We start from the raw sequence: 12,865 nt of genomic DNA, 5'->3' as shown, positions 1-12,865 counted from the left end.
ATAAAAATACCCATATAAATCTGGTATCACGTTGACCCGAAGAACAAAGCTGTCCTATCACTTTCACCACACAGGGAACGGCGTATAGGAACCTTGAAGCCACCACCCCCCCCCCAGTTTTTTTTCAGACTCAATAAAAAACTATTACAAAATATTATGTACCCTAAAATGTTAAGCAATAAAAACTTCCAAAATTGGGTTGTTGGGGTTTCTGCTGGTTTGGCACCCGAGGGACTCTCTCAAATGCAATATGATTGTCCGCAATCTACTCCAGCCAGGTTTGAGCTACAAAACATTATTATTATACATTTTTGTGGCGTCATTTATTCCATGGCGCTTTACATGTGAATACGGGGCAAATATAGACAAATACATTAAACATGAGCAAAAAACAAGGCACACAGGTACATAAGGAGGGAGGACCCTGCCCGCGAGAGCTCACAGTCTGCAGGGGATGGGTGAGGATACACTAAGAGAGGGTAGAAATGGTTGTGCGGCGGCTCAGTAGGTTGGGGATCACTGCAGGCTGTTGGCTTGTCGGAAGAGGTGAGTCTTCAGGTTCTTTTTGAAGGTTTCTATGGTAGGCGAGAGTCTAATGTGTTGGGGTAGAGCGTTCCAGAGTATGGGGGAAGCATGAGAAAAGTCGTGGATGCGGTTGTGGGAAGAAGAGATGAGAGGGGAGTAGAGAAGGAGTTCTTGAGAGGATCGGAGGTTGCGTGTAGGTAGGCAACGGGAGACCATGTCACAGATGTATGGAGGAGACAGGTTGTGGATGGCTTTGTATGTCATTGTGAGGGTTTTGAACTGGAGTCTCTGGGCGATAGGAAGCCAGTGAAGGGCCTGGCATAGGGGAGAGGCTGTGGAATAGCGGGGAGACAGGTAGATTAGTTGGGCAGCAGAGTGTAGGATGGATTGGAGTGATGCCAGAGGGGAGTCCAGAGAGTAGGAGGTTGCAGTAGTCAAGGCTGGAGATAAGGGCATGCACTAGTGTTTTTGTGGTGTCGCGGTCAAGGATTGCAAGGATTCGGGAAATATTTTTGCGTTTGAGACGGCAGGAGGAGGCGAGGGCTTGGATATGTGGCTTGAAAGAGAGGGCAGAGTCAAGGATCACCCCGAGGCACCGGGCATGTGGGTCTGGGGAAAGTGACCAGCCATTGACATTGATGGATAGGTCTGGTGGAGGGGTAGAGTGAGATGGGGGAAAGATGATGAATTCTGTTTTGTTCATATTCAGTCCTAGGAAGCAAGCAGAAAAGGCTGAAATAGCAGACAGTGTGGGATTTTGGTAAATAAGGTGGTGAGGTCAGGTCCGGATAGGTAGATCTGTGTGTCATCAGCGTAGAGATGGTACTGCATACCGTGGGATTCTATGAGGTGTCCAAGGCCGAAGGTGTAGATGGAGAAGAGTAGGTGTCCTAGAACAGAGCCTTGAGAAATACCGACAGACAAGGGGCGAAGTGCAGAGGTCGTGTGGGGAAGGATAGCTCTGCCGTGTGCCCAAACAGCAGTGTTTGGCCACATACCATATGTTGGGTCTAATTTTTCTTCTTATCCCTTGAGAAGATGAAAATTTGGGGGGTAAGTCAATATATTAGCGGAAAGAACACGTCAGAGTTGCAAAATAGGGCTTTGTCATAAGATTGTGTAGTATATGTTTATACACAGATATAGTGCACCATGATGATGGTCACACAGTCCCTTTCTTCATGGTATTTCTCTTCATTGGCAAAGGTGTGAAAAGAGTCTAAACACATACTTAATATGTTGCAGGTTGTGAAAATCAGTTGTTGGCGCAGAATACACCACATTCTGGTGATTTAATTTGGTAAATCTCCCCTGATCTAGTCATAAAGCGGCTGATCACAAGTAGCTCAGAGGACATGACGGTCCTCCGAGTGGGACTAGCGCCCACTAACGCAGTGTTATTAAATGCCCTGATGTATAGGAGGCAGTGATCTTGGCATGGGTTTGGATATATGGCACTATTCCTCTAGTAAAGGACTAGAGTTGCACAAATTGGCATCAAGCTCTTTCTCCCTAGGATTGGACAGATGTGATCATCTTATAAATATGAGGATTCCTTTTGTTCCCTCCTGACTTGAGTTGTCTTTTTCAGAATCTGAAGGTGAAAGGACCGAAGGACTCAAAGGAGCAGCCGACGTCTGTTACCATGGAAGGTACTGATCCCCTCTCTGCCTGTCGTCATATCTTCCAGCCTTTGTGTCTGTTGCTTCAGTCTCCATCCTATGATCACCTTTTTTCGTTATGTCTGAACATCTGAGCCATAGTAGGGGACACGTTTTCTCAAGGTCACTTCTGCGATTGCTAGCTAGGGCATGAACGATATCATTGCCCTGAATAGCGCTATCGGCAGCGGACTCCAGTGTAGTGAATTCACCCTTTAGGTGCCGGAGCACTGGCAGCACTCTACAGGAGGATGCCCGGTTCTTCTGCATCTGAAGCTGTCTGTCTCATCTTACCCTACCATCTACCCCTCCTCAGTTTAGCTTTTTTTTTTTTCAATGAAATCTTTCATGACATCATTGATTTGCTCGGCTGTTTAATGCTCTTTTATGCTTGCTCTAGATCCTTCTCATTTTGGGCATGGTTGTGCGCTCTGGCTGTTGCTTTGGGAACAATACATTCCTTAAAACGCGTGGAAGTGAGGAAACAATTTCTCCAAATCCCTCTTTAAAATGCCGATGCTGTCCACCTTGAGCACTCCTCGCAGTCCCGCTCCTCCTCTTACCATCCCTCCCGCCTCCCCTCATTGCATGGAGTGCATGTCTGTGACTATGTGGTAGCCTGCATGTTAGGTGGCTGCTATTGTGCTGGAGATAGCAGATTGGCTTGTGCCGGCTGGTGATGGGGAGTGGGACGAGACATGGCTGGATGCTGGGGCAATGGAAATTCTCTTCATCTTCCGTCTTTGCTGTAATTGCACTTATGGTAAAGTGGATCTTCTTTTCTCTTCGGCTTGTGCTTTATTTGTGCTCCGTGCTTTTATGATATGTTGACAGGAGTGAGTGCTTCATTCAAACAGCCTTGTGTTTCATTCATATCCCTCTAATTCGGGAGACGCTGAATCTGTCGCTCCGTAATATACTCTTACATGGGAATTTTAAGCAGTTTTCCGCTGTCATGTAGGAGAAGCTTTCGGTGACCGCTGCTTTTTTGATTGCAAGCTTCAGCGCACAGGGCTGTCATTCCCTATTGTCATTCCCTATTGTCTTCTGTAGCCACGTTCCTGCTGCTTGTCGCCAGCTGCTTTGCTCTTTTGTCTTCCCATACTTGTAGGTAGTGACTGGTGAGAGCCATGTGTCGCCTGGACCAGAGGGAGAGAACTAGAGCTCGGGGTTGTGTGGAATTTGCACTCGCCTCCATTGATGCTTTGCATTGACATTTAGTTGGAAGTATTATGGCTGTAAAGTCTGTCCTGTGGCGAGGGGCGTACCTAATGATGAAACTCTGGTGTCTAAGCAAACATGGGGAGCACTGTGCATGAGTGGAGCGTGCCGTCAGGGAGGGTCAGACACACTGCAGACTGATGCATTCAGGTCACTGACTAAACAATGGACGTGGGTCACTGTCTGCTGTGGCGGGTCAGCCGATGAGATCCTGCCGCCCTGAAGCACCTATGCTGTGTATTATACATTTGTGTGTGTGTGTGTGTGTGTGTGTGTGTGTGTGTGTGTGTGTATATATATATGAATATTTATATATACACTAGATGGTGGCCCGATTCGAACGCGTCGGATATTCTAGAATATGCATGTCCACGTAGTATATTGCCCAGCCACGTAGTATATTGCCCAGCCACGTAGTATATTGCCCAGCCACGTAGTATATTGCCCAGCCACGTAGTATATTGCCCAGCCACGTAGTATATTGCCCAGCCATGTAGTATATTGCCCAGCCATGTAGTATATTGCCCAGCCACGTAGTATATATCACAGAGCCACGTAGTATATTGCCCAGCTACGTAGTATACAGCACAGAGCCACGTAGTATATTGCCCAGTCACGTAGTATATTGCCCAGTGACGTAGTATATTGCCCAGCCACATAGTATATTGCCTTAACATTAGATCTTTTTACTATTGATGCTGCATAAGGTTAATAGCGGCGGTAACGGAGTGAGTTACCTGCGGCATAACGCGGTCCGTTACCACTGGCATTTTACCCTGTGTGAGCGGTGACTGGAGGGGAGTATGGAGCGGGCGCCGGGCACAGACTGCGGGGAGTATGGAGCGGGCGCCGGGCACAGACTGTGGGGAGTATGGAGCGGGCGCCGGGCACAGACTGCGGGGAGTATGTAGCGGGCGTCGGGCACTGACTGCGGGGAGTATGGAGCAGGCGCCGGGCACTGACTGCGGGGAGTATGGAGCGGGCATCAGGCACTGACTGCGGGGAGTATGTAGCGGGCACCGGTCACTGACTGCAGGGAGTATGGAGCGGGCGCCAGGCACTGACTGCGGGAAGTAAAGAGCGGCCATTTTTCCACCGGACTGTACCCGTCGCTGATTGGTCGTGGCTGTTTTGCCGCGACCAATCAGCGACTTGGATTTCCATGACAGACAGAGGCCGCGACCAATGAATATCCGTGACAGAAGGACAGACAGCAAGACGGAAGTGACCCTTAGACAATTATATAGTAGACTATATGGTGGCCCGATTCTAACGCATCGGGTATTCTAGAATATGCATGTCCACGTAGTATATTGCCCAGCCACGTAGTATATTGCCCAGTCATGTAGTATATTTCCCAGCGACGTAGTATATTGCCCAGCCGCATAGTATATAGCACAGCCACGGAGTATATTGCCCAGCCACGTAGTATATTGCCCAGCTACGTAGTGTACAGCACAGAACCACGTAGTATATTGCCCAGCTACGTAGTATACAGCACAGAGCCACATAGTATATTGCCCATTCACGTAGTATATTGCCCAGTCACGTAGTATATTTCCCAGCTATGTAGTATATTGCCCAGGCACGTAGTATATTGCCCAGCCACGTAGTATTTTGCCTTAACATTAGATCTTTTTACTATTGATGCTGCATAGGCGGCATCAATAGTAAAAACTTGGTCACACAGGGTTAATAGCGGCGGTAACGGAGTGAGTTACCCGCGGCATAACGCGGTCTGTTACCGCTGGCATTAACCCTGTGTGAGCGGTGACTGGAGGGGAGTATGGAGCGGGCGCCGGGCACTGACTGCGGCAAGTATGGAGCGGGCGCCGGGCACAGACTGCGGGGAGTAAGGAGCGGCCATTTTTCTGCCGGACTGTACCCATCGCTCACGTAGTATATTGCCCAGCCACTTAGTATACAGCACAGAGCCGCATAGTATAAAGCACAGACACGTAATATATTGGCCAGTCACGTAGTATGTTGCCCGGCTACGTAGTATATTGCCCAGCCACTTATGTAACAGGATAAAAAATAAACATATACTCACCATCTGAGGGCCCCTTGTAGACCTGTCGCCTCGCACTCGGCAGCTTCCGGTCCCAGGTTTGGTATGAGCGCAGGACCTGTGATGACGTCGCGGTCACATGACCGTGACGTCATGGCAGGTCCTTGTCGCATAGCATCCTTAGCACCAGAACCTGCTGCTTGCACTGCCGAGGACAGGATGACACGTCGGAGGGTGAGAATAACGTTTTTTTTTTTTAATATTATTATTTGTAACAGTAGATCTTTTTACTATTGATGCTTGATGCTGCATACGCATCATCAATAGTAAAAAGTTGGTCACACAGGGTTAATAGCTGCGTAACTGCAGTGCGTTACACTGCGCTCCGGTAACGCTGGCATTATCCCTGTGTGAGGGCTGACTGGAGGGGAGTATGGAGCGGGCACTGACTGGGGAGGAAGGAGTGGCCATGTTGCCGCCAGACTGCGCCCGTCGCCGATTGGTCGTGGCAATGGTCGTGGGCGTTTTGCCACGACCAATCAGCGACTTGGATTTCCATGACAGACAGAGGCCGCGACCAATGAATATCCGTGACAGAAAGACAGACAAACTTGGCACACACGTGGTCAAATGAAAGTGAGATTTAATTGAAAGAGTACATACAATATTGACGTTTCGGTCTCAGGTTCAACCTTCATCAATGTACCTCTCTTAGAGTATTTCATAGATTGACGTTTTTAGAACGTCAATCTATGAAATACTCTGAGAGGTACATTGATGAAGGTCTAACCTGAGACCGAAACGTCAATATTGTGTGTACTCTTTCAATTAAATCTCACTTTCATTTGACCACGTGTGTGCCAAGTTTATCTACAACATAAGTACGGTTTGGGCACCTACTTGTGCACCACAATTTATAGTAGTGCCTACGGCTATCTTCCAAGAAAGACAGACAGATGGAAGTGACCCTTGGACAAATATATATATATATACACTAGATGGTAGCCAGATTCTAACGCATTGGGTATTCTAGAAAATGTATGCGTAGTATATTGCGCAGCCCACGCAGTACATTGCGCAACCCACGAAGTACATTGCGCAGCCCACAAAGTACATTGCGCAGCCCACGCAGTACATTGCGCAGTACATTGCGCAGCCCAGGTAGTATATTGCGCAGCCCAGGTAGTATATTGCTCAGCCCACGTAGTATATTGCTCAGCCCACGTAGTATATTGCCCAGCCTGCGCAGTATATTGCACAGCCCACGCAGTCTATAGCAGTGTGGGCACCATATCCCTGTTAAAAAAAAAAAAGAATTAAAATAAAAAATAGTTATATACTCACCCTCTGTTCGCCCCCGGATCGAAGCGGTTACCGACGCTCCTCGTGCGCTCCGGTCTGAAGAGTGCATTGCCGTCTCGCGAGATGATGACGTAGCGGTCTCGCGAGAGCACACGTCATCATCTCGCGAGACCGCAATGCATGGAGCGGTCACCGGGGCGTTGCGAGGAGCGTCGGTCACCGCTTCGATCCGGGGGCCAATGGAGGGTGAGTATATAACTATTTTTTATTTTTTTTAATTATTTTTAACATTAGATATTTTTACTATTCATGCTGAATAGCAGCATGAATAGTAAAAAGTTGGTCACACAGGGTTAATAGCAGCGTTAACCGAGTGCATTACACCGCGGCCAACGCTGCCATTAACCCTGTGTGAGCGGTGACCAGAGGGGATATGCGGGCGCCGGGCACTGACTGCGGGGAGTAAGGAGCGACCATTTTCTTCCGCACTGTGCCCGTCGCTGATTGGTCGTGGCTGTTTTACTGCGACCAATCAGCGACTTGGATTTTCATGACAGACAGAGGCCGTGACCAATGAATATCCGTGACAGAAAGACAGACGGAAGTGACCCTTAGACAATTATATAGTAGAGATATATATATATATATATATATTCGCTATACATGCAAACACCACTCTCCAGCGCACACCACTCTCCAGCGCACACCACTCACTCTCCAGCTCAGTGCACACCTCTCACACTCACCTTCCAGTCCAGAGCACACCACTCACTCTCCAGCTCAGTGCACACCTCTCACACTCACCATCCAGCGCCCACCACTCACACTCTGTCCAGCTCAGCGCACACCACTCACCTTCCAGTCCAGCGCAAACCACTCACACTCACCCTCCAGCGTACACCACTCACACCCTCCAGTCCAGCGCACACCACTCACACTCACCCTCCAGCGTACACCACTCACACCCTCCAGTCCAGCGTACACCACTCACACCCTCCAGTCCAGCGCACACCACTCACACTCACCCTCCAGCGTACACCACTCACACCCTCCAGTCCAGCGCACACCACTCACACTCACCCTCCAGCGTACACCACTCACACCCTCCAGTCCAGCGTACACCACTCACACCCTCCAGTCCAGCGCACACCACTCACACTCACCCTCCAGCGTACACCACTCACACCCTCCAGTCCAGCGCACACCACTCACACTCACCCTCCAGCGCACACCACTCACACCCTCCAGTCCAGCGCACACCACTCACACTCACCCTCCAGCTCAGCACACACACAAACATATGAATTAATGAATCAGATATATATATATATAGAAATGTACAATGTTGTGATAATTTAGGGGGAAAGTTATCTGTGGGAGTCGCCATTTTCTGGTTAGATGATTGGCATCTCAATGACGGTGGTGCCCGCAGGATTTGCACGATCTGTTCGGTTTCTCAGGCGCAGAGTGTGACCAAGTCACACCCTATTTTTTTTTTTTTTAAAGGGAGCGGTGACCGCAAGCTTGTAATGAGTGAGTCTAATTAGCTGAAGTCATGGAGCGTCCGGATGCAGTGACGCTCCCTTCTCGCCACCAGTTCTAACCATTCGATCCTGTCTGATACACAATAAACCTGCTTTCTTTTTCTGCTGTGCACGTTCCCTGATTGCATGAAATGTGACAGAATGGAGACAGATCTGCCACTTTCCTCACTGCCCCGCTGTAATATGTCGCTCCGGAAAACTCTATTCCAGATAGTCATTTTCGGTCTTGTATCAGAACCTGGACGGTGACTGCGCAGCCACATGCCGCCTTGGTAATTTGCCAATGAAAGTTCAACTTCACTTTCTCTTGGAAAGGCGACTGATTTCCCTGACTGGCAATGGAGAGAGATGTCCTATTCGCTGCTAATCTGCGGGAATTGTATCCACTAGTCAGCGGTATGATGGACCTCATTATATAAGAGAACTATAAAGGACGGACGGGTCTCTGAACCTATGGCGATCACAGCAGCGGCGTTCTCCTGGTAATGGCCGACTCTGCTGTGACTTATTGCTAATCCTAAAAATTAATGTGTTCAGATATGTGCACTTCCATACATGAGAGAGAGTGAGAAAAGGTTTTGTTCGTGCTCCAGTGCAATTACAGTAGTATCTTTGTAAATACTTTTTTTTTATTAAAAAATCCCTTCCGATTGGGGCCAAAGCTCCTATTGTGCAGCACAAGTCTGTAGCATCAACCAAATCGTGTTTGTGGTCTTCATCCACGGAGACACATAAGTCTTCCCATAAACTGTAGACAAAAATTGGAGATTTTCAATAAGACTTAGTTTGTTTTCCCATTTATTTTTACTCAACCCACAGGAAATAAATGATTGCCTGCCCTTTTCCCCAGCAATAATAGCTGATTGCTAAATAGATATGTACGCCCTGATTTTCTCACCGGTTTTGATGAGGGAAAATCTCCTGATTTATAGGAATTTCTGACGAGTGGCGTGCACCTCCATGCTTCACGCCAGTCTTACTCCAGTCCTTTACTCCATGCGAGAGTCTTACTCCAGTACTTGACTCCATGCTCCATGCGAGAGTCTTACTCCAGTCCTTTACTCCATGCTCCACGCCAGAGTCTTACTCCAGTCCTTTACTCCATGCTACACGCCAGAGTCTTACTCCAGTCCTTTACCCCATGCTCCACGCCAGAGTCTTACTCCAGTCCTTTACTCCATGCTCCATGCCAGTCTTACTCCAGTCCTTTACTCCGTGCTCCATGCCAGAGTCTTACTCCAGTCCTTTACTCCGTGCTCCATGCCAGAGTCTTACTCCAGTCCTTTACTCCGTGCTCCATGCCAGAGTCTTACTCCAGTCCTTTACTCCATGCTCCATGCCAGTCTTACTCCAGTCCTTTACTCCGTGCTCCACGCCAGAGTCTTACTCCAGTCCTTTACTCCATGCTCCATGCCAGTCTTACTCCAGTCCTTTACTCCGTGCTCCATGCCAGAGTCTTACTCCAGTCCTTTACTCCGTGCTCCATGCCAGAGTCTTACTCCAGTCCTTTACTCCATGCTACACGCCAGAGTCTTACTCCAGTCCTTTACTCCATGCTCCACGCCAGAGTCTTACTCCAGTCCTTTACTCCATGCTCCATGCCAGTCTTACTCCAGTCCTTTACTCCGTGCTCCATGCCAGAGTCTTACTCCAGTCCTTTACTCCGTGCTCCATGCCAGAGTCTTACTCCAGTCCTTTACTCCATGCTCCACGCCAGAGTCTTACTCCAGTCCTTTACACCATGCTCCACGCCAGAGTCTTACTCCAGTCCTTTACTCCATGCTTCATGCCAGAGTCTTACTCCAGTCCTTTACTCCATGCTCCACGCCAGAGTCTTACTCCAGTCCTTTACACCATGCTCCACGCCAGAGTCTTACTCCAGTCCTTTACTCCATGCTTCATGCCAGAGTCTTACTCCAGTCCTTTACTCCATGCTCCACGCCAGAGTCTTACTCAGTCCTTTACTCCATGCTCCATGCCAGAGTCTTACTCCAGTCCTTTACTCCATGCTCCATGCCAGAGTCTTACTCCAGTCCTTGACTCTGGATTTTATGTATGCATGAACCACAAAACTAAACAAAAATATTACACAATATATGACCAGAAATATTGGGACACTTACACAATACATCTGCAGTAGACTTTGACCTTCCATTTTTCAAAACCATAGGCATTAATATGGTCCCCACTTTACAGGTATAACAGCTTCTACTCTTCTGGGAAGACTTTCTGTAATATTTTGGAGTGTTTATGATATTTTTTGCCCATTCTTCTAGAAGAACATTTTTTTGTTCAAACTTTGATGTTGGGTGAGAGGGCTCATAATCTCCGTTTTAGTTCATCCCAAAAGTCAGGCCAGACTCTTTGTGGACCAGTGTAAATTTATCTAATCGTGTCTTTATTGATCTTGCTTCTTGAACTGCAATAGTCATGCTGGAACAGAAAAGGACCTTCGCCAAACTCTACACACAAATTTGGAAACTTACATTTGTCCTAAATGTTTAGGTATGCTTAAATATTAAAAGGGTTGAATAAATTGTGATGTTATCCCCTATGCCTATGCCTAAGATGCAGAATAACATAAAAGTGTCAGTATTTTGGGGATAACCAAACAAAATGACCAAACTGTGGCCACTTCTCAAACCTATTCCATTTCACTTGGTTGCATAGTTACACTCAGGTTTTTCCCCCAAAATATTTATTTCCTATCCGTATGATAGATGACGTATGATCTCTTGGGGTGCAATCTTCTTGGACCCTTACTGAACCGGAGTACAGGGGTCACAAAGTGTCCTATGTGAATTGTGCAGTGGTGTCCACCACTTCGGTCACTTATGATGCGCCGTCCCCGTCAGTCCTGTAATAGTGAGTGGAGCTGTTGTCATGCAGGTGCACGAACAGTCCATCCACAGGGGAGTTTGGGCCTCCATTTTTGAGATTGTTGAGGGGGTTGATAAAATGGTTTTTCAAATATATACATATATATATATACATATATATATATATATATACATATATATATATATATATATACATATATACATATATATATATATATATATATATATATATATATATACATATATATATATATATATATATATATATATATATATATATATATATATATATATATATATATATATATATATAGGCTAAAATTTATTTGCGGTCCTCCAAAATTCTTTATGGCATATGGATAGGGTTGTCTTTATAAGACCGTCCCTTTAACTTCGTTATTCTGAAATGCCTCATGCCATTGTTCTACTGAACACGCAGCTTTACAGTAATCTCTCAATAAAAAAATATAACCTTGAACATACAGGGATTTATTGACTTTTTCTTCCCATATTACGTTTCAATACTATAAAGAATGTAAGTGACACCTTGGAGCATCTTTCCTGTGGTCACTGATCTGTGTTCTGTTCCCTTACATTGGATGCTTGCTCCAATTTCAGGAAGCATCTCTGCCAGCCATCAACTCTGGCAATGTAGAATTGAAGTCGTGCACAGTGGCTTAAAGGGGTTTCCATATTAAAGTTTCTATATTCATGCAACAAAACAAAAAAGATTTTCATTCTGGATGATTATTTTTATTACCTCTATGTATAGAGGAAAAGCCTTTAGAAATTATAGGGAATTTTTCAGCAGAATATCACCTGCCCAAATTGTCTATACGTGCATGTAGGTTTTTCAAATATAAGTCCAGCAATGCCTTCACATGGCCAGTCCGATCCTCCAATACCGATAAATCAGCGATTGAATTGATATGCAAATGAAGCTGATGGGCTATGGTAGATCTAAAGCCTCTGTCACTCCAGCTCTATTCTCCACTCAGCGCCTCCTGTGTGACTTCCTGCAATAGAGCTGGAGTGACAGCGGTTTCAGATCTACCATAGCCCTTCAGCTTCATTTACAGATCAATTTAAACTCTTGATTTCATAGTGTCGAAGGAGTGGACTGGTCATGTAAAGGTATGGATGGACTTGTATTTGAAAGATCTACATGCACTTATAAATAGTTTGGAGCGTGAAATCTTTCTTACAGATTCCCTTTAACATTAATCTTCCTGACACGTACTGTCCTTTTAGGAGTTGTCCATTTAGATGATCACTTTTTTGTTAGAAGGATATCTTGAAGATGAGCACATCCCAGACAATCCCAGCTGCACTTATGAATGCTGAGCCTAGTGTTGACCATTGTATAGAGATATTGTAGATTTATGTTTGGATGATGTGGAGATATGAGGGTCAGCGGTGCTCCTGTCCGCTGGCCTGGCTGTCTTTAGAAAGACTTTACGTATCAGGACTCATCCCACTGAACGCCCGTATTCCATCCCCGTGGATAGAACACTACTCGGACAACACCGGGTGAGAGTACCACACTCTCGGTAATTTATTGGATCACGAACAGTCAACAACATATAGTACATTCCCAGCAAGTACACAAGATGGTGCAAAAGTCAGTCTCGCCCCTTCTCCTCGCCCTTCTCCTCGCTTTTCTCTTCGCCCTTCTCGCCCCCCTTCTCGCCCTTCTCCTCACCCTTCTTGTCGCCCTTCTTGTCGCCCTTCTTGTCGCCCTTCTCCTCGCCCTTCTCCTCG

General features: G+C 46.7%; 1 protein-coding gene across 5 annotated transcripts in view; it reads left to right on the top strand.

The window, feature by feature from the left end:
- The window catches only part of ABR (ABR activator of RhoGEF and GTPase), a 427,958-nt gene that overhangs the window by 280,294 nt on the left and 134,799 nt on the right, over nucleotides 1-12,865 (top strand). For 4 of the 5 annotated variants that reach the window (XM_069761141.1, XM_069761142.1, XM_069761143.1 and 1 more), the window contains one exon: nucleotides 2,117-2,177. In XM_069761141.1, coding sequence (XP_069617242.1) covers nucleotides 2,117-2,177 — 61 coding nt within the window. Of the gene's footprint in view, nucleotides 1-2,116; nucleotides 2,178-2,774; nucleotides 2,950-12,865 lie in introns of those variants that run through there. The other variant, XM_069761145.1, reaches the window with a different exon arrangement.

This window comes from Ranitomeya imitator, chromosome 3 (genome assembly GCF_032444005.1).
Source record: "Ranitomeya imitator isolate aRanImi1 chromosome 3, aRanImi1.pri, whole genome shotgun sequence".
NCBI lineage: Eukaryota > Metazoa > Chordata > Amphibia > Anura > Dendrobatidae > Ranitomeya > Ranitomeya imitator.
The sequence above is the reverse complement of the archived record's forward strand: the minus strand, read 5'-3'. Positions and strand labels throughout refer to the sequence as shown.